The sequence below is a fragment of the Patella vulgata genome, chromosome 4 (assembly GCF_932274485.2).
Source record: "Patella vulgata chromosome 4, xgPatVulg1.2, whole genome shotgun sequence".
Lineage (NCBI taxonomy): Eukaryota > Metazoa > Mollusca > Gastropoda > Patellidae > Patella > Patella vulgata.
Window position 1 is genome coordinate 77,936,137 of NC_065882.2, and position 23,478 is coordinate 77,959,614.

Below are 23,478 nucleotides of genomic sequence, written 5' to 3' on the forward strand. Positions count from 1 at the left end.
AGTAAAATGCATACATCAGACCTATATCATTTTGTGTCTGGCCATGCCACATCTGTACAAGCATTTCTAACTTGCATTATGTCTGTGTCAATGTACATCAAGGAGGGTTGGATGGCCGAATGGTTAGCACGTGCACGCTGTATCATAAGGTCTGTCATTGAGTCAACTGGCGTGGTTTTGATTCCCCGGTTGTACGTGACAAGGTGTAGGGTCACCTGTCCAACCTTGTGGGTTTTCTCTGGGTCCTTTGGTTTCCTTCCACGGCTAAAGACCCCTAAGCGCAAGCAAATTATTGAAATAAAATTTAACCATGTTAGTCCCGAAATGACCTAGTTTGTGTCGAGATGTTAAACCTCACTCTCTCCCTCTACTTTAAAACCCAAAATACAAGCTAAATTTAACACAAGACACAAAATTATTGAGGAATATTAGCAATATTACTGACATGTAATTGAAGCTGTTACAGGAATTAAATATGAAATATAGCGAAGTGCCTCCATTTTTCTAATCATAAATACTATTCAGAACATGATATCGAGGGTTTAGAATATAATTGTGATAAGTCACAATGCTTGATATATTGACTTATCACAATTATGTTCTAAACCCTCGATATGCTACATAATATAAGAAATGTTTGTAGCTTAGGTCAATTAAAGGTAATTTCCTGAAGCTGACAACTTTTGGCGACCTAATTCTGGCTTCAAATTAATTAAATAATTATTGAAGAATACATTGCATTGAGTAGTCGTAACTTTCCGTCAATAAACAATCTGGAACATCATTTTAGTCCTTTTGTTCATATTCTAGTTGATAGTTCTATGAGCAGAAGGACTAAAATGACGTAACAGATTGTTTATTGACGGAAAGTTAAGACTGTAGATAATGTGACCTACCTGATACAGTTGAAGAACCATAAACAGAAGATGGAATATTAAAGGACCGTAACTCTGGTGTTTGTCCGTCTAAAAATAGTTGAAGTAATCGTGTCTCTTCATCTTCTTCACCTTCACATCTATAGAAAGAAAAATCTTATAACGGTTTACCTAGTTCTAACATATTACTTAGTTCTAAAATCTTATAACCATGTAGCTAGTTCTTACATATTACTTAGTTCCAAAATCTTATAACCGTGAACCTAGTTCTAATATATACTATTCAAAAAAAGTAGGGGATATTTGATTTTTAAGTGTTATTAAAGTCACCTAATGAAACTGACGAAGAAACAAATGACAAAATGAAACGAAGTTCACATTCATCGATTTATTCCAAATGATCGTTAGACTAAGTAAGGCACAGACTGACCATTATAAGGGTAAAATGATACCCGGGGTCAAACAGCAAAGTTACCACAGCATTACAACCAAGTCAGTAACGGGTAAATCCTCCTCTGTTTGCCAAACAAGCATTGATCCGACGTGGCATACTCCTAATGAGACGTCTAAGGTCATTTTGGTCCAGATTGTCCCATTCCTGTTGCAACGCAGCAGCAAGTTCTTAGACATTGGCAGGACGTTGTTGACGTTGATGTAACCTCTGTCCAAGCATGTCCCAGACATGCTCGATGGGGGAGAGGTCGGGACTCAGTGCTGGCCAAGGTAAAGTGGTGATGTTCTGTTGTTGGAGGTAACCTGTAACGATCCTGGCCCTGTGATATCTTGCGTTGTCATCCTGGAAGATGAAACGGCGGCCATGACATCGTGTGAACGGCACAACATGGACTGCCAAGATGTTGTCCCGGTAGTACTGGCCTGTAACACGCCCTGCAACAACATGTAAAGCCGTTCTTCCAGCAACAGTGATGCCTCCCCACACCATAACAGAACCACCCCCATGTCTGATGACGTTAACGTCTTGGAAGCGCTCGTTTCGACGACGCCACACCCTTCTACGTCTGTCCAAAAAATCAACAGTGAACCTTGACTCATCTGAAAACATCACATTGCTCCAGCGTCGATTATTCCAGTGTTGACGATCCCTACACCAACGACGTCTTGCCTGAATGTGATGATCTCTCAAACAAGGGATCACGCGAGGACGTCGGGCGCGAAGGTGACCCCTATGCAGTCGATTCCGAATCGTCTGGCCACTCACTCTCACACCAGTGTCTGTTTGAAGAGGAGCGCTGATCTGATTTGCTGTGATGACACGATTTCTCAAGGTCAAGGTACGGATAAATCGATCCTGGGCTTGAGTTGTCGCCCTTGGTCGACCTGAGCATGGTCTGTCCTGTACAGATTGTGTATCACGGTATCTGGACCATAGCCTGCTTATGACAGACTGAGAAACATTCATCGTCCGCGCCACAACCGCCTGTGTTGTGCCGATCTGTAGCATGCCAAGGGCACGTAACCTTTCATTTTGGGTAAGCCGACGCATATCAAAATTTGTTTTCTGGTCACTAAAACAATTAAACTGATGTTTCCACCCTGGAATTCAATGCCACAATGACTGTAACATTCAAAGTCAGAGTCGTGCAAATCTTGGGTTGGACCCCCATGATGATCCCAAGCATCACCTGCATTCCATGCGGTAGCTATTGGTGCGTTTGGGCATCACATGTAACTGGAAATGTTTCTTCTGTTAGGTTCTATAGTGACTTTTTTCGTAGTCATTTGCATATTTTAGTATTATGCCCCCAAAATCAAATATCCCCTACTTTTTTTGAATAGTATATTACTTAGTTCTAACATATTACTTAGTTTCAAAATCTTATAACCGTTTACCTAGTTCTAACATATTACTTAGTTGAAAGATGGAATTTGATATAAGAGTAGGCCGTAGAGCAGGCCGCTGTCCGAGCAAAATTTCTATCATAGCACACTGTATGGCGTATGCCCGTCTTCATTAGCCCGGTTCGGAGCAGAACAGTATGACGTTAAACCCATTTCATTTCATTACATTTCCTATACACATCACTATGAAGGGCTTCATTATAACACTTTTGGGTTTAAAGAATTTTGAGTATGATATGAGTATATAAAATACTGATATAACGGATTTGAAAAAAAAGTCGAAGCTTATAGTGAACTCTCAGTGTATAACTTTCTCTCAGTGTACAACTTTCAAGAATATTAAAAAGTTTACTTACCGTGAAGATCTATGAGAGGAGAGTAAATTTTGATCTTCTGAGGAAGCTGGAGTATCATCAACATCATTATCAACTGACCTGTAATATTTCATCTCCATTAAAAATAGCAATTCCTTTTTGATCTTTGTCAAATGGGTAAGTGGGTATAAAACGCTGGCTCGCTAGCCTCAAGTTCCCGTGTTCGATCCCTGCATTGGTTTCTCTTTGTCAGTGGCGAAGGATGGTGGGCCTGACAAGGACAGATGTATAGTTGTTCCGATGGGACAAAAAACAAGGTCCTGTGTATACATTGGCGGTTGGTATTCGATATAAGAATACGCCATAGTGCCGCTTCAACCCCCAAATATGTACATGGGTGAATGTCTGTTTTTCATACCATCTGAACGACTGAAGGTTTTTTTGGCCCACACCAGGAATCAAGCAAACCCTGGACATTTCACAGAGAGAGAGAGCGAGAGAGAGAGAGAGAGAGAGAGTTTAAGGTCCACTTGACACAAAATAATTTTATTTCAATAATTTGCTTGCGCGTAGGGGTCTTTAGCAGTGGGAGGAAACAGGAAGACCCGGAGAAAACCCACGCGGTTGGACAGGTCTGGACATTCCAGATAAGTGTCCAGACCCCTTACCACTCGACTACCACAGCTCCTAGAGATTAACAAGAGATTTTTGACTCACATTGTTTCTTCATCTATATCATTTTCATCTCCGTCATGAGATTCTGTGCTACGAGTCTGTACATCATTTTGATGGTCATTCTCACCAATATATCCTGTAACTAGCATTTCCTCTTCGCTTAAACACTGCAAGTTAAGAAAATGGATTTGAAATTTTGGAGTGGTCTTCAATCACTTTAGCAAACACTCAATGAAAATATCTTACAGCAAGAAGATCAGCGCTTGGATATTCAGTAATTAAAGTTGCTGTTGATCATTTGGAAATTTCAGAATCTAGGCTAAAATCAGATTAATCCACTTCAAAATGTAATCAAATTGCTTATCTAATATCTCATCAAACATGCATTACGCAAGAGATAAATCTGCCTATTGCAGGTCTTTCTTTAGGCCTGAAATGTTATCTAAATTATTAATTTTAATTAGACATTAATTAACTTATCCAGACCATAATCAACTCACGATGTCATCACCAGCCAGCGATATTTACTGGATTTGAATCCGATCTGCTGCTCAAAGCTTATTAATGATTAAATCCCAAAATGGATAATCAAGACTATGTTTTTTATCGTACCGACTTTAGTAATAATGATCGAGGCTAGGTCTAAAATTCCCTTTACATTATCTAGTTTTTAACTATTATAGTGAGAACTGCCAGCTCTTTATTTAATCTCCCATAATGTATCTTTAATTTAACTGAAATTTTCAGCATATTCTTGTTACATTATCTAGTTTTTAACTATTATAGTGAGAACTGCCAGCTCTTTATTTAATCTTCCATAATGTATCTTTAATTTAACTGAAATTTTCGGCATATTCCTGTTACATTATCTAGTTTTTAACTATAAAAGTGAGAACTGCCAGCTCTTTATTTAATCTCCCATAATGCGCCTTTAAGAAAACAATATCAAAATATCAACAGTAGCCAATCTCCAATTTAAAAGAGGTCCATTAAAATGATTTTTCAATTAATCACATCTTTGTAAATACATGAATAATCTTACTTCTGAATCTGTGGTATAATTATCCGAGTCATCATCTAAATGACCAACTTCTAGACTCAGATCTGGACAGACAGGTTTAGGATGTAGAGTAGGGCATGGGGTAGGATTATCATGTGATTGACAATCAATATGATGAGCGTTGGATTCTACAAATATAAACATTGGCTTTTATTATAATAAATTGATGAATAATTAAAATAAAATATACATTGACCCTTACAATTTCGTACACATGCCAAACATAAAGTTGCCTTATAAAAGTAGAACTCTTTTTATTATACAGTAGACTCTGTATTAAGCAGTAACTCAAGGGAATTTTCATAACTGACTGCTTAACGGGAGTGACCTCTTTTTAGTGCTGACATCAAGTACATGTAAATTTTACGCTTGGATGCACTGGGAGCAAACATCAATATTTGCATCAGTAAATCTGGCCATCACTGAAACTTGCTTGGAACGGAAGTTAATTAACAGATAATCCCAGGTTTATTGTTAATTTCACAGTTCTTTTTACCTGATTGGTGGGGGCCAGATAATTAACAATTAATCACAGGATTAGCGGAGTTTTGTTAAATTCATAACTAAAATAGTGACGGCTGGCCGTGTTGGAGGATTAACCGTTGATTAAAGAGATGAAACAATAGCATTTCTATGGGGGAATTTATTGTGACCACTTACAAGGAGATGTCGCTGAATATGAGTGGCTGCTCATACACATTCTACTGTATGTATATCATAAAATAAATCTGTTCTTAGGATAATTCTGTAACAAGGGATCGATTTTAGGGTGGGCCAATCACATTCATGCATATTACTGAATGAGTCTTATATTGATTCAAGTAACTGACCTGATGTGGCCCCATTTTCTCCTGATGCTTGATTGCGAGAAATTTCTAAACATAATCTCTGTAAAAAAAAAACCAAAAAAAAAACCATAAAAATTAGACACACTTAAAATACTATTACCATAAAATACTATTGTACCGGTATATTTTTGCAACAGAATCTGGCAAAAAGAAATACTAATACAAGTCTAAATATAATATACTATTCAAAAAAAGTAGGGGATATTTGATTTTGGGGGCATAATACTAAAATATGCAAATGACTACGAAAAACGTCACTATAGAACCTAACAGAAGAAACATTTCCAGTTACATGTGACGCCCAAACGCACCAATAGCTACCGCATGGAATGCAGGTGATGCTTGGGATCATCATGGGGGTCCAACCCAAGATTTGCACGACTCTGACTTTGAATGTTACAGTCATTGTGGCATTGAATTCCAGGGTGGAAACATCAGTTTAATTGTTTTAGTGACCAGAAAACAAATTTTGATATGCGTCGGCCTACCCAAAATGAAAGGTTACGTGCCCTTGGCATGCTACAGATCGGCACAACACAGGCGGTTGTGGCGCGGACGATGAATGTTTCTCAGTCTGTCATAAGCAGGCTATGGTCCAGATACCGTGATACACAATCTGTGCAGGACAGACCACACTCAGGTCGACCAAGGGCGACAACTCAAGCCCAGGATCGATTTATCCGTACCTTGGCCTTGAGAAATCGTGTCATCACAGCAAATCAGATCAGCGCTCGTCTTCAAACAGACACTGGTGTGAGAGTTAGTGGCCAGACGATTCGGAATCAACTGCATAGGGGTCACCTTCGCGCCCGACGTCCTCGCGTGATCCCTTGTTTGAGAGATCATCACATTCAGGCAAGACGTCGTTGGTGTAGGGATCGTCAACACTGGGATAATCGACGCTGGAGCAATGTGATGTTTTCAGATGAGTCAAGGTTCACTGTTGATTTTTTGGACAGACGTAGAAGGGTGTGGCGTCGTCGAAACGAGCGCTTCCAAGACGTTAACGTCATCAGACATGATCGATTTGGGGGTGGTTCTGTTATGGTGTGGGGAGGCATCACTGTTGCTGGAAGAACGGCTTTACATGTTGTTGCAGGGCGTGTTACAGGCCAGTACTACCGGGACAACATCTTGGCAGTCCATGTTGTGCCGTTCGCACGACATCATGGCCGCCGTTTCATCTTCCAGGATGACAACGCAAGATGTCACAGGATGTTACAGGTTACCTCCAACAACAGAACATCACCACATTACCTTGGCCAGCACTGAGTCCCGACCTCTCCCCCATCGAGCATGTCTGGGACATGCTTGGACAGAGGTTACGTCAACGTCAACAACGTCCTGCCAATGTCCAAGAACTTGCTGCTGCGTTGCAACAGGAATGGGACAATCTGGACCAAAATGACCTTAGACTTCTCATTAGGAGTATGCCACGTCGGATCAATGCTTGTTTGGCAAACAGAGGAGGATTTACCCGTTACTGACTTGGTTGTGATGCTGTGGTAACTTTGCTGTTTGACCCCGGGTATCATTTTACCCTTATAATGGTCAGTCTGTGCCTTACTTAGTCTAACGATCATTTGGAATAAATCGATGAATGTGAACTTCATTTCATTTTGTCATTTGTTTATTCGTCAGTTTCATGAGGTGACTTTAATAACACTTAAAAATCAAATATCCCCTACTTTTTTTGAATAGTATATATTGATAACAACAAGTCATGGATCCTTGGTGCTCGGCAACAATGGCGCTGGCTCACTAACAAGGTCTGGGGTCGAATTCCGTAGTTAGCCAAGTTCCAGCTTGGTTCCTGATAAACAATGGAAAAGTGTCTAATGGTTCAAATGGGGTGAAAAATTCTTGGTCCAGTGTATATCGGTTAGGTCTAAATATTAAGGCCATCTGCAGCTTCCGTCAAGGTCAAAAGATGTACAAAGGGCTAGCTCTAACCATAGATCTAATTTGAAAATCAACTTCTGGTTCGGTTTTATCGGGAAGTGCACCTACAACTTCCGTTGCTAGGGACGCTATCTGATAGTTTGGTGTTTATACGATCAAGAACGGAAGAAGGTGGACATGGATTTGATATAATCGATGAAACGTGATACGAGGCAGTATATATCTGATAATCTGAAAATCATAATATATATATAGCACTAGAAAACAGGAATGTTTTTAAATTAGATTTAAATATTGAAAATGTTGGAGCAGATTTTAAAACTAATGGCAGGGCATTCCACTTCAAAGCTACTGAAACTTCAAATGATTTAAAACCAAATTTTTTCAGTTTCCACATTGATACTGTAATATAACGTAGAGATTGGGATCGCAGAGGTCGTATTGACTGGTAGGGATTAACAAATTCCTTTAAATACGAAGGAGCATTTCCATGAAGGCACTGATACACAACCCCATTTCAAATAAAATATTAAACAAAAAAAGATCACATGGTCTTGGCAAAATGGAAACATATGTAAATATTTAAAGAAACTGACCTCTTTTAGATCTAATATTTGTTGATTATACTGTGTTTGGGCAGTTTCTAATTGGTTGATATACCTACAATACAAGTCATGAATATTAATAAAAATATATCAAAATCTAATAATGAAGGAGTTTTCAAGTAAAACACTTTAACTCTTAAGTGACCCAGAGGTTTGACGTCATAGCGTCATAATGGTAATCCATAATTAGGAGAACATTTTTGTGTAAGCGTAGACATTATCACCGTTTCATTATAATTTTTCAAGAAGAAACAGTACGATTTTTAACAGTAAACAAACAAGCGAATGTCGTTTATAAGGGAAATAACTCTCATTACGTAGGAAGGTTGAACTTGGCTAACCGGTTAAAGTTGCCATGGGTAGGTGTCGACAAAAGTTGACTTGGGTCAGCTAAGAGTTAAAATCTCTGAACATCATTTCTTGCAAACTATAATATTGTGAAAGTTGAATCTCTAAAAAGAGTAAAGTCCAAAAAATGTTTGAAATCAAATCAGTATTAATCTCGGCATTGGCTCTACCTGTCAACCTCAAATTCTAGCTCCACCGGTCAACCTAAAATTCTAGTACTACTTGTCAATCTCAAATTCTAGCTCTACCTGTCAACCCTAAAATTCTAGCTCTACCTGTCAACCCTAAAATTCTAGCTCTACCTGTCAACCCTAAAATTCTAGCTCTACCTGTCAACCCTAAAATTCTAGCTCTACCTGTCAACCTCAAATTCTAGCTCTACCTGTCAACCTCAAATTTTAGCTCTACCCGTCACCCTCAAATTCTAAATGTACACATTAATTCACTTCACAAATCAATCCATCAAATATAAAAAATGTTTAGCCAAATCAAAAATGTTTAGCCAAATTAAAAATGTTCAATCATTTAACCATGTATATGTTTGAAAATGAAATTATTTTACAACAAGATAAATTAATGTCAGGTGTACCCACCATTGTTGATCCCGTGATTTTTGGTAGAATGTTGGAGCTCGGACTTGAAAGTGTAGGACTAGGGTATCGTTATTAGGGTCTAGATAACCTTCATTGATCAGTAAATCTAAACGGAAGAAACGATTATAACCCCAACATTCTCCTACTTCGAAATCTGAGGCGAATTCACGAACAATATTTTTACTAGAATCTCTGGAGGCTTGATGAACCATTTCTACTCTATATTCATATCTAAAATATACAATAATATAGTTTGTACAATTCAATTATTTATAATATACAATAATATAGTCCATACACTTCAATTATCTAAAATATACAATAATATTGTTCTTATACTTCAATTATCTAAAATATACAAAAATATATATCATACACTTAATTATCTAAATATAAACTATACATTAATATAGTTTAACACATAAATTATCTCTAATATACCCAAATATAGTTTAACACTTCAATTATCTAAAATATAGAATATTTTATTATGCTTATCGCACACGCTGGGGTCTTTCCTGTGGGAGGAAAACAAGAGAACCAAGAGTAAATCCTGGAGGTTCCAAGCCACATACACTCACATCAGGAATCGAAACCCTGATTGCAAGTCAGAGGTGACCGGCTAGCTAGAGCTCAAAGTGTGACACTCTAGGCCCCTACGCCCTCTTCCCCCCAAAACGCATTATAGGGCTGGATTAAATCTGCTAATCTACTACTGTAAAATAAGGCTATATGAAACAAATATTTTGGTTTTCAGATAATCCTCCCCCCCCCCCCCCACCATGCTTTTTGTTAAGGATTGTTTGAGAACCAGAGAATATTTTTTTGTGTGGCCTACTCTGTTTTATGTGGCCTACTCTGTTTTATGGGGCCTACTCCGTTTTACGTGGTCTACTCTGTATTGTGTGGCCTACTCTGTTTTACGTGGTCTACTCTGTTTTACATGACCTACTCTGTTTTACATGGCCTACTCTGTTTTACGTGGTCTACTCTGTTTTACATGACCTACTCTGTTTTATGTGGCCTACTCTGTTTTATGTGGCCTACTCTGTTTTATGTGGCCTACTCTGTTTTAATTATTGAGTATCAGGGTATTTATGATCTTTACAATACAAGGAAATTACAAAGTACACAATTCTGTGGGGTTTTTTACAATGTAAGGAAACTGGTTTTGGTTATAACATGGGTTTTTATTACAATGAAAGGAAACTGGTTTAGATTATTGAGTATAACAATTTACTTACTTTGATGTTTCTGGTAAACCTTGTGATAATTCTAGAAAAACTGATAAATAATGACCTCGAACAACACCATTACCATCCTATAAATAATATGATAAAAAATAACGTAATATATAGAACAACACCATTACCATCCTATAATAACATGATGAATAATAAAGAGAGAGAGAGAGAGAGATAAATGGGGTTTAACGTCCACTCGACACAAACTAGGTCATTTCGGGACTAACATATGGTTTAATTTTATTTCAACAACTCACTTGCGCGTAGGGGTCTTTAGCAGTGGGAGGAAACCGGAGGACATGGAGAAAACCCTTGAGGTTGGACAGGCGAACCTACTCCTTGTCACGTACAACCGGGGATTCGAATCCACGCCAGTCGACTCAATGACAGACTTTATGATACAGCGCACACACGCTAACCATTCAGCCATCCAACCCCCCATGAATAATAAACATCATATATATAATATATAGAACAACACCATTACCATCCCATAAAATGGATGAATAAAAACGTCATATACACATATATACAGATCAATCTTTTACAAAACATAACTGACATTTTCTCAAACTGAATGGAATGGGTTTTAATGTCTTGCCTACAATACTTTGGTCATTTTGAGACAAACATATGGTGATTTTCGTTTCTATGGTTACCGTTGCAGTATAAGGTAGAAGAACTCTTCTCCGATTTCCAAAGGGTTCTTTTATGACACATCAATGTGTACACAAGTGTTATGTGGTTTATCAACACATCCAAAAGACTAGACATCCTGTTCTTGTCAGATGCCACCCCTGACAAGTGAATGTCAGGTTTGAAAAATCCACAGGATTGTTCTCAGCCGACCCCATGATTCATTCTGGTTGCGAGTCCAGTACCCTGGCAGAAAAACTACCACAACCCCCTTTTTCAAACTAAACAATTCACGCACAAATCTCTTGTCATATTAAATTCATCTGTACTCGGTTTTTCATCCCATTCGAATGACTCATGACACTTTCCATTGTTAAGCCTCACATCTTGCATCATTGACAAGGGCAAACCATATGGAAAATCCATAGAAAATTTCTTGTCTAACACTGGGAACTCCTGGTTAGTGAGCCAGTGTTGATCGAGTCACTTTAATCAACAATTTAGGAATACAAGAGAATCAACAATTCAGTAATTTGATCTGGCCCAGTTTGCACAAATATTAATTTTGATAATGAGTGTACAATTTACAAGTATTTAATTTTCTGACCACTGTTCAAAAATAAATCATTATACATCAATAATCAATTGAGTTGTATATTTTTTAACAGTAATCAAGAAATTAAATTGGACCCTCATTATCAAAATTGAATCGTCAGCTTTAAAGTGGATACAAGTACAAATTAGATAATTTTTGGTGATTTCAAACGATTTTTACAAATTTTTAAGCAAAGATTTGATATTGAATGAATGTGAAAGAAATTAGTGCTAGATACACAAGATTAAACCATACCGGAGTTACAGTGCAGTGACACAGGCATAATGCAAATTAGAAATTCTTGTTCAGATGTGGCATGGCCAGACACAAATTAGTATAGGTCGGATGTATGCTTTTTACTTTTAATTTCACTCACTAATTCCTCTTAAACTTACTATTAAATATTTTACTTACAGGATAAACTTTTAACCTCTTAAACTTACTATTAAATATTTTACTTACAGGATAAACTTTTAACCTCCATGCTAGACCCGAAACATTTAATGGAGGACTATAAACTGGATCTGCTCGTTGACGTAATAAACTAAAATTCTTCATTTCAAACATACTGGTATCATACAGGGGAACTATTTCACTACAAAACAAAGAAGATAACAAATGAAATGAGATTTTATGACACGTCAGCTCCAACCGGGCGATATTGCGAGGAAGATAATAAGTAAATAAAATGAAATGAAATGGGGGTTTAATGTCCTACTGTTCTGCTCCAAACTGGGCTAATGAAAACGGGTATACAACTTACAATGTGCTATGAGGGAAATTTTGCCTGGGCAACGGCACTATGACCTACTCTTATATCGAATTCCAACTGCCAAGGGATTTTTTTACATGCACGCCACTGCATACACGGGACCTTGGTTTTTCATCCTATCCCAACGACTTGTCAGGCCCTCCATTATGCACCAGTGACAAGGGGAAATCACGTCAGGAAATCCCGATGAACTTTCTCGGCCAATGCAGGGATCGAACACGCGACCTCCAGGTTAGCGAGCCAGCGTCTAACCCACGTAGCCACTGTGACCCCCGAAAGAAAATAAAACTTACCATTTTAACACAAAAATAACTCAATAGTACACATTGCCGAAAAATCCAATCTGATTAAAACACAGACCATATTTCGTTTCATTTTTTATAGTTCAAAATTTCGATTTACTCGTCTTTATTACACTGCGATTGGGAAGAGTTGTTACATTACTGGTGTTCTTGTTGATGTGAGGGATCAGTCAATGAAACGGTCTGTTATGTGAAAAAAAACCTTGTTATAACCAAAACCAGTTTCCTTGCATCGTAAAATAACCCCATAGAATTGTGTACTGTGTATTTTCCTTGGATTGCAATACGAATAATTTAGTGGAAAATATACCCACAATAATTTATTATTCCAAAAGAAACAACACTGTTCAACTATTATCACGATCAAGAAATTCTAAAATAATTCAAAATTTATATCCTACCTGTTGAAGTCTGCTTGGACTGGAGTAGTAACGAAAGATGATCTTTGTCCTCTATGAACTTGACGAAAAATGTCCATTAATTCTTTAAACTGTTGTATGAGATGACTTTTACTGCGCGTATTTAAATCTATATTAGCCCGCTGGATGATTGTTTCTAGTACTTCCGTTTCATGACTCAATCTTGACCTTTGACCTGTGAAATAACAAAACAATAAACAGTGTTTGACAGCAGTTTATCTGTTTTAGGGTTTTGATCAAATCTAGCTTCAGCTTTACGTCACATTTCTGGTATAATCTCAAATTCAATATTACAATAAGCCAATGCTATAATTATAATAATTTGGTTGGTTGGGGGCAAACAAATTTTCAAATATTGAACTTGCAAATTTCAGTGCACTGTTACTAACTATAAAGATACAATCAAATTAATTTCAAGTTCAAGAACAATAAAATTAATTTCAAGTTCAAGAACAATAAAATTAATTTGACAAACAATAAAAATCAATTTAAAAACAATAAAAATCAATTTAAAAACAATAAAAATCTAATAAGATCAGATTTTTCACTTAAATAAATGAGAAAAGACAAGTCGCATCTGAAAGAAAAACAGTAAAAATGATTACCTACCCATCAATGTTAATAGTTTACTCTTCATTTGAGATTCAAGTCGTGCAATCATCAATTCAACAGCATTGCGTATTTCTCTCACTCTCTCATCTTTACCATTTTTAACACTTTCTATATTATGTTCCTAATAATAAATTATGAATTTGTAGAGTGCAATTCTTTAAGGTAAACTGCTCAAGAGCGCTAGTCATATATTTGATTGAAAATAAATGTCTTTAGCTGTGATTTAAAAGTGTTCAGTGTTTCGGATCTCTTGATGTCTATGGTTGAGTCTTCCATAAAACTACACCACATTGCAGAAAAGCACAATCTCCATAGTTGGTTCTTGAATTTGATGGCACTGCCAACTGTAGTTGATCAGCTGATCTTAAAGCATGCGATGGTTAATAAAAGGAGAACATATCTTGAAAGTAAACTGGGCCGAGATTGTGGATTGCTTTGAAAGTTGATAACTTGAAATTTATTCGAGCACGAATCGGAAGCCAATGTAAGCTCTTAAGAATGGGAGTAATATGTTCACGGATATTTGTGTGAGTGATAAGTCTGGTGGCAGTGTTCCTAAAACAATTTGAAAAATCTAACATAAAAATCAGTAGCCAAAATTTTTTAATCTGTGACCATAATGATTCCAGTTATTGTCAAGCAATACAAAAATAAAGCGAAAACCGGAGATGATTCACTAATACAAAATATTAATATGCCACATTTTATTTTACTGTCAACTAAACTGGAATTGCCTCCCTTCAAATAGCAATTTAAACTAAAACCATTTTTACTGCAAAATGGTATTTTGATAAACAAATAAAAAATGTTCTGTGTATATTTTACAACGATCATAATAAGATTGAAAGTGCTTAACAATTTATTTCAGTTTAAAAAGACATGGATAACCTCAGGGTGTATCATAATTTTCAGGTACCAGAATGCAGAAATGTCAAGATTTTTTTCCTTGCCTGACTACATGTAATACACTCAGATTTTTGGTAATAGGATAGTCATTTGAGAGCATCAGTCCAAAATAGTTAATTTATATCTATATAAAGATATTATGAACTGAAAATTTGTCAACATTCTTCATTATAGTCGCAGAATCTACTGAGTTTTGCTGAAATCTTTTGGAGGACTAAAGAAAATATTACAGAAATAATACTTACCACATCTTGTACTAAACTAATCAATTCAATATGGCGTCTTTTAACTTGGTTTAATTCATCTGATAGTTTTTTAGCATGTTCTTCATAAACACCGTCTAATGGTTTAAAAGTATGACCAGAGTGCTGAAAATAATCAAGAGTTGGTATTACTGGAAAGCAAGTCTGGAAATAAGGCACCTGTCACAGACAATGTCAGACACAGATCCAGGCTTTGTCAGGCACTAAACCTCTGGTGCCTGTCATTTTGACTGGCACTGATTTGTCTTTTTTATTGATATTATTAATACATGTCTGGCAATGTCAGGTACTATGTCATTAGTGCCTGACAATTTGTCAGGTACATCTAAAACCATTATTTCCAGGTCTGCTGGAAAGTTAATTAAACAAGCACACTTCCGTTTAAACATACATTATGGGAGATTAGATAAAGAGCTGGCAGTTCTTACTATAATAGTTAAAAACTAGATTAAGTAAAGGGAATTTGCTGAAAATTTTAGTCAAATTGATCCACTTTGAACCGAGAATTCAGCGATTGAATTTTGGTCTTAGCTTGGATCATCTTTACTAAAGTCGGTACGATAAAAAAACATAAGTCTAGATTATCCATTTTTCGATGAGCGCTGAATGACAGATCGGAATCCTAATCCAGTAAATATCGCAGTCTAGCGATGACATTGAGAGTGGATTATGGTCTGGATAAGTTAATTAATGTCTAATTAAACATCCATTATGCAAGAGCAAAATCGGCCTATTGTAGGCCTTTCTTTAGGCCTGAAATGTTATAAAGATAGGGTTCCCAGGCAACGAAACATACGCCCACAGCAGCTAAATCGTCCGGGCAGTCAACAAGAGTTGTCGCATATTTTTACTTTTTTCGGTAATGAAACATTTATAATACACTAAAATCTGATTAAGAGCAACAACTCAGAAAACCATTAGAATTTGTTTGGTTTTTATAAAGTTCTGCCCCATGCTAACGTTTTGTATACAAAACTTTTAATACTGTATCATGAATTTAGCTGTTCCAAGTCATAAAAATTCATTGAAAATCAATATACTTGTTCGTCTCAAGATCATAAACTCTGTGTATCAATTTAAAGTCAATCGGATATTAACTTTGGCCTCTAGAGCGTCCACAAGATTTTTTGAAGTGATCAAGGGCATAACTCTGGCAGTAATTATTGGAAATCGCTGAAAATCAATAGGCTTCTTCGTCTCATGTCCTTAAACACTGTGTATCAATTTAAAGTCAATCGGATATTAACTTTGGCCTCTAGAGCGTGCAAAAGATTTTTTGAAGTGATCAAGGGCCATAACTCTGGCAGTAATTATCGGAAATCGCTGAAAATCAATAGGCTTCTTCGTCTCATGACCTTAATCACTGTGTATAAATCTAAAGTCAATCGGATATTAACTTTGGCCTCTAGAGCGTCCACAAGATTTTTTGAAGTGATCAAGGGCCATAACTCTGGCCGTAATTATCGGAAATCGCTGAAAATCAATAGGCTTCTTCGTCTCATGTCCTTAAACACTGTGTATAAATTTAAAGTCAATCGGATATTAACTTTGGCCTCTAGAGCGTGCAAAAGATTTTTTGAAGTGATCAAGGGCCATAACTCTGGCAGTAATTATCGGAAATCTCTGAAAATCAATAGGCTTCTTCGTCTCATGACCTTAAATACTGTGTATAAATTTAAAGTAAATCGGATATTAACTTTGGCCTCTAGAGCGTCCACAAGATTTTTTGAAGTGATCAAGGGCCATAACTCTGGCAGTAATTATCGGAAATCGCTGAAAATCAATAGGCTTCTTCGTCTCATGACCTTCAACACTGTGTATAAATTTAAAGTCAAAATCGGATATTAACTTTGGCCTCTAGAGCGTCCACAAAATCTTTTGAAGTGATCAAGGGCCATAACTCTGGCAGTAATTATCGAAAATCGCTGAAAATCAATAGGCTTCTTCGTCTCATGGCCTTAAACACTGTATGTAAATTTAAAGTCAATCGGATATTAACTTTAGCCTCTAGAGCGTCAGGGCTTGCCACAAGACGCAAGTAATTACTCGCGCGCACGCTACGCTCGCGTAAAACCAAATTTACGTGAGTGATTAAGTACTCGCGCAAATATAGAAAATAATTTAATCAGAAATAATTGAATATCGTAATATAAAAAGCCGTAAACAATTTGTATGCCTTCATATCGATGCACTATTGCGCACGCGGCGTGTCTTTCCAGTGCCAACTGTTGTTACTAAAAATACTTTGAGACGCGTACTGCCAGGCGGTTTTTAAGCGGATGTCCTTTGCCGTGTCTGGATAATCAAACATTGAGCGGATGTTGTCGTTTCTATTAATAGCAATTCTTTCGATCCCGCATCTTTTCTGCAAATTGATGGGATTGAAATTGTTTTGCCTGTTCTTTTTCCTTTCTAAGCTTTACCCGAATCCCCTCAGCACGCCAACGATGGCAAAGGGAAACCCAGTTTCCCTTGCAACGTTATTGTCATGGGAAGACGATTTACAGATAATATTACTGCCAAGGAAATAAAAGAGTATGCATTGTCATTGTGTGTGAAATAGCTTTATTCAACGTCCGCTTCCACCGAAGTGACAAGAGCATTGCCATTAGGCACATGAAATGTAAATGGCTACTCACGCACATCATTCTGCGTGAGTAAATACATGTACTCGCCTCACTCGCGCAAGTCTATATTTGCGTGAGTAGTCATCTACTCGCCTCCAATTTGCTCGTGGCAAGCCCTGGAGCGTCCACAAGCAATTGTGGACGCCGGCCGGCCGGCCGGACGGGGGCGACGACAATATACGAACACATTTCATTGTGGCCGTATAAAAACTACTAATTAGACATTAATTAACTTATCCAGACCATAATCAGCTCTCGATGTCAAGGCTTGCCTGCGATATTTGTTGGATTACAGTCCGATTTGCTGCAAAACTTTCCTTCGTGATTAACAATTAAATGGATAATCAAGACTATTAGTTTTGTCTTATCGACTTCAGTAATGATGATCGAGGCTTAGTGGAACTTTCATCCGCTTAGTTCTCGGTTCATAGTGGATCAATTTGACTGAAATTTTCAGCAAGTTGCCTTTACATTATTTAGTTTTTTACTATTATAGTGAGAACTGCCAACTCGTTATCTAATCTCCCATAATGTATCTTTAATAGTTTATATAACATTTTAGGCCTATAGAAAGACCTGCAATAGGCAGATTTAGCTCTTGCATAATGTATCTTTAACCCTTAACCGATCTTTGTTGACTATAGTTACTATAACGTGATACAGCTAAGTGTTCATGGTCGATGTCGACCCAGTGAGAACCTTTTTTTATAAGTCACATTTGAGTATTTAGTTTCGTATTTAATTGATATGGCCATGCATGCGTGTCAGAAGGTTACTTGTCTTGTCATGGGCATTAAGAAAAACATGTCTTTGTTCAACATTTTTTGACAAAAAACGTAATTTTTTAATAATGCCGAGAAGATTAAAGACTGGCAAAGTGGTTGAAATGCTAATGAATGATTCCGACTCGGATTATATCGATGAAACCGATTCTGAAGACAATATTTCTGATGAAAATGATTTAGAAAACGAGATACAACATGCAAATTATAGATCAACTTATCCCCTTCAACTTTTTAATTGGTGTCAAGGATCTATCACTTATAATTAACCGGCAGTAGTCTTTTGAAATAGGCATACAAAATATTTCAAATTAGCCTTTATTTAGTCCGACCACTTGACTTCATGACGTCAAAATTACGTAGACCAGATAAAGGTTCAGCTATTTTGTGAGTGTTATATTATCCTACCGTTCCTCCCCACAAGGCACATTGATGACAGATACATTCTTTACACGTTAAACAATAAACACTTAATTTCTCTCGATGTTCTTCACAACTAAAAATAGAAATAAAATAATAAAACAAAAAAAAAAATTATTTCACAAATATACATCCATAATAAAATACTAGACCAAACTAGGTCATTTCAGGACTAACATATGGTTCAATTTTATTTCAATAATTTGCTTGCGCGTAGGGGACTTTAGCAGTGGGAGGAAACCGGAAGACCCGGAGAAAACCCACGGGGTTGGACAGGCGACCCTGCTCCATGTCATGTACAACCAGGGAATCGAAATCACACCAGTTTACTCAATGACAGGCCTTATGATACAACGTGCACATGCTAACCATTCGGACATCCAACCCCACACTCTATACTTGCGCACTAAACTTATTAAAACCTTTAAAAAGTTTTATGGCCGTCATATTGATTTGATTGGTAAATATAACGTGTCTCTCTCGGCTATTATTCTAGATATATTTAATTGACAAGTATACTATTACTATCTCCCTGATAATGTCTACAACATCGATTACACAGTTCATCACGTGCATTTAGCATACCGATAGTTCATTGGCCAATCTCGCTATTTTACCGACATTTCGCCTAATAGTTTGGATGCAGCTATGGCGGGTGTGGCGCCAGGTAGGGTAAGCTTACTCTTCCGGACACCTGTTACCACTGTTTGTCGTGTATTTTGTACACCAGGAGCAGTCCATTTGCTGATTACACTATTTTGCTTGAATACACTATTTTGCCTATAACGTTTTTTAGGACTTCAAATTCTGTCTTATGGTTTGGATTGTTCATACTTGGTTTTATTTTATTTATACAAGCAGGATTAGCCATTTCTTAGCAGCCACTTCAGCATTAACCTACAAGTTAGAACACTTGAAAAAGAAATGAAACAGGGTTTCACGTCCTAGTTTTCTGCACCAACTAGGCCAATGAAGAGGGACAAATGCAATATGCTATGAGAGAAATTTTGCCATGACAGTGGCTTCTCAACCTATTCTTCTTCAAATTCCATCTGTCAACGGTTCTTTCAAGTGTATGCCAATGTGTACACTGGCCCCGACCCTTTGATAATCAACTGGAACTTTCTGATCAATCCTGGAACTTCCTCTGTGGTTAGCCAGTGCCTTACTCACCAAGTCCCTTTGGTTCCATGCAAAATCCTCGGAATTAAACACATGCTGAGACTGGTTCCATATATTAGACAGAGATTGAATGTAGACTTACTGATTACTATCATTGGTAACATCAACTGGAGGAGCAGGAGCAAACTGCTGTAACGTATCAAGTTGTTGTGTCACTTCTTCAGCCCATCGACAGTTTACTAATTCATGAAGATGTAAGGAAGCCCTATAATTTAAACAGATTATAAATAACAATGAAATAGATTAGAAATAACAAATAAAATAGATTATAAATAACAAATGAAACAGATTATAAATAACAAATGAAATAGATTAACAACATCGGTCAAATTACAATCCAACTTGGTTCTTGTTTACGATATCACCCTTGGTGGAAGTGGACCTAAAACTCGAGGAACGAACAAACGGTTCCAAATACTTGGCTAGCATGGAAATAAGGCAACAGTCAAAGACAATGTCTGAACAGTCGTGCTAGTCTATGGCCTACAATTATTTTGATTTCACATTGTCATGGGATCTTTAATGTTTTGCAATCTGGTTACAACACAGATCCTTTTTTGTTTTGTTTTTATAGTTCAAAATTTCGTTTTACTTGTCTTTACTACACTTGGATCTGGAAGACTTGTTATTTAACTCGTGTTCTGAATGGTGTCTGGGATAAGCCAATGAAACGGTCTGTTACGGCGAGCTTTAGGCGTGTTTTTCACAGAACTGTGGGTATTCCTCTAGTAACATCAATGCTGATTGGTTAATCAAATGTCTGACGTCATAGGGTCATAAGTCGGTCTTTTGACCCCTGACGTGACCTATCGCTATAACTTGTCAGATAATTCATGTAGTAGAGGCCATCGAAAGTATAATAAAAACGAAACGAAATATAGATCTATATTTTAATCAGATTGAATGTTTTGCTAATGGTTTACATGAGAATTTGGTTTTTGGTCCCATCCAATTGACTAGATACTTTTCCTTACCAGACCATCCATACTGCACCACTGACATGGAGAGAGGGAGAGAAATGGGGTTTAACGTCCACTCGACACAAACTAGGTCATTTCGGGACTAACACATGGTTCAATTTTATTTCAATCATTCGCCTGCACGTAGGGGTCTTTAGCAGTGGGAGGAAACCGGAGGATCCGGAGAAAACCCACGAGGTTGGACAGGCGACCCTACTCCTTGTCACGTACATCCGGGGAATCGAAACCCCGTCAGTTGACTCAATGACAGACCGTATGATACAGCGTGCGCGTGCTAACCATTCGGCCATCCAACCCCCCGACATGGAGAGAGATGGGATTAATGTCCACTTGACACGTAGGGAACATTTATCAGTGGGAGGAAACCAGAGGACCAAGTGAAAACCCACAAGGTTGGACAGGCGACCCTACTCCCTGTCACGTACAACTGGGGAATCGAAAACCACGCCAGTTGACTGAATGACAGACCTTATGATACAACGTGCACACGATTACCATTCGGCCATCCAGCCCCGCACCACTGACATGAGGAAACCCGGCTGGAAAATCCAGAAGAACTTTCTCATCCTACACTGGTATTGAACTCATGACCTCCTGATTAGCAAACCAAACTAGCGCCTTACTACTGTGACCATGACAGTTAAACAAAAGTAAGGGGATGAAGCAGGTCACTAAAATGGATTTTTTTTATTTATGGAATAAAAATCTTGCAGAAAAGCTGTCATTTCTTGTCACCTTTCACCATAAAGGAAAATAAAATATTCTGATATAAAACAGCATAATAATAGGACTATAATTATATCTTTAAAATAGCATTTTTGTTCAAAAAATCATCTTAACGCCCAAAAATTGTATTGTTAAATGTACCTGCAATGAGGGCATTGAGATCTTTCCTCTGTTAACCATCTCTGAAATAATAATAATAAAAATGATAAAGTAAAATTTTTTACTGATTCAGTATAATAAAAATATTTGTGGGTGTGTGATATACAAGATTATATTACATCAAATACATAAAGTCAAGCCTGGATATAAAGCACTTGTCACAGACTTTATCAAGTACAAATCATCACACAATGTACTACACCAGCCTTGACATAAGGGATCTGTCAGGCTTAATCCAGTACAAATTATCACACAACGTACTACACTAGCCTGGACAAGGCACCAGTCACAGACTATGTAATACGTATATGTTGCCTGATAACAGGTGCCTTATGATAAAGTAAAAGAATTCAACTGTATTTAATCATACTTGGTATATAAGTTCTATATATAACAGAAGTCTGTATTTTAAAAATCTTTTAATCTAAATCTGGTGACCTTTTATTTCTTAAAAACAGAGAAATAACAGGTATATGTATGTATAATATTTGACACTAAAATGGTTATATAATAGCCATTCAGAGTTTCCTTATGGTAATTTGAATATACTCACCATGATGCAGGTGAAACAGCAGAGTTTTGAACAATGAGGACACAGACGAGCATCTCTCAGTTTTTCCATGCAAATAAAACATCGGAAAACTTCAGCCAGACTCTAAAAATAGAAAATCATTGTTAGTGTTATACTGTTGGTTGCTACAATTTATAATAGTAATACTCATTTTTTTTTTTTTTTTTTAAAAACTCGCTTTCGTCCTCATAACTTTTTTGATTTTTTACATTACGTGTAAAAGGTATATTCTGATATCTAGCGATCTGACCATGAAATTTGACTGCTACACCAAATTTTTGAATACTGAAAGATGGTGTGAAGTCACCAGTGAATGATGCTTCCAAGAGAATAATTTACATCTGATCAATCTGTCAGTACCTCTAGGCATTAACTCTCAACCCTCCATGTCTCCAGGAGGGTACATGTATTTTATAGTTTTATCTAGCAAATAACACTGCATGATCTTTGAATAAGTTGACCGATTATTTCTGTTAATGTTATGCGCTACACTGCTGGCCAGCTGGGTACCGTATGTTAATTAGTCATAAGTACATGTATTATTTTATTTTAAAGATGTTACAGGCCGTAATAAAAAAAAAATGAGCTTCAAGGTAAAAATAATAAGATCAAATCGTAGCTAGAAACAAAAACACATCAGAGACAGATGTTCTCGTAGATGGTCACTAGGCCTAGTCAGTGGAGCTGTAGTCTTCGACTACCTAATTATAAGAGTGTCACTACCCAATCAACAAGTGAGAGAACTTTATCCTTTATTTTTAATCAGAATATTATCACGAAAATTTACTACACACCTCGACTGTGTTTTCTTCCGTTCGTTTGTCAACTCCAGACGCCATTTTTATGAGCTAATAATTTTTCAGAACCCCATAAATATAAGGTCTGGATCGAAATTCCAACAGACTTTTTTTTTTCTTGCCTTGTCCAAACAGGAAACAAGTATTGTACATACGATAGTCCGCACAATTGTCAATATAGGAATTTTATTGGATGAAATTCTGTAGCTTCGATCGACTAGACACTTAATTAATATAGATGCAATGGGTATAATTCCATCGTATTATTGAGATCTATTATTTGGTCTAAATAATCTATTCGTCAAGTATTGTCCATATGACGACTAAATACAAGATAGAATTGAATGATTCTAAATGTATCTCTATTGCAATAATGAAGATTGTACATTTATAATATCCAAATGT

The 23,478-nt window shown here is 37.0% G+C and overlaps 1 protein-coding gene across 1 annotated transcript; it reads right to left on the minus strand.

Moving 5' to 3' along the window:
* Positions 1-10,393: 10,393 nt before the first annotated feature.
* On the minus strand, positions 10,394-23,214 carry LOC126819348 (E3 ubiquitin-protein ligase TRIM37). The gene is made up of 10 exons (XM_056100310.1): positions 23,071-23,214; positions 22,259-22,360; positions 21,688-21,728; positions 19,923-20,045; positions 18,647-18,734; positions 14,812-14,934; positions 13,658-13,781; positions 13,031-13,223; positions 12,018-12,150; positions 10,394-10,456 (listed from the first exon to the last, which is right to left on the minus strand). The coding sequence occupies exons 1-10, from the start codon at positions 23,113-23,115 to the stop codon at positions 10,394-10,396; spliced, it is 1,035 nt and encodes a 344-aa protein (XP_055956285.1). The 5' UTR covers positions 23,116-23,214.
* Between the last annotated feature and the right edge of the window lie 264 nt (positions 23,215-23,478).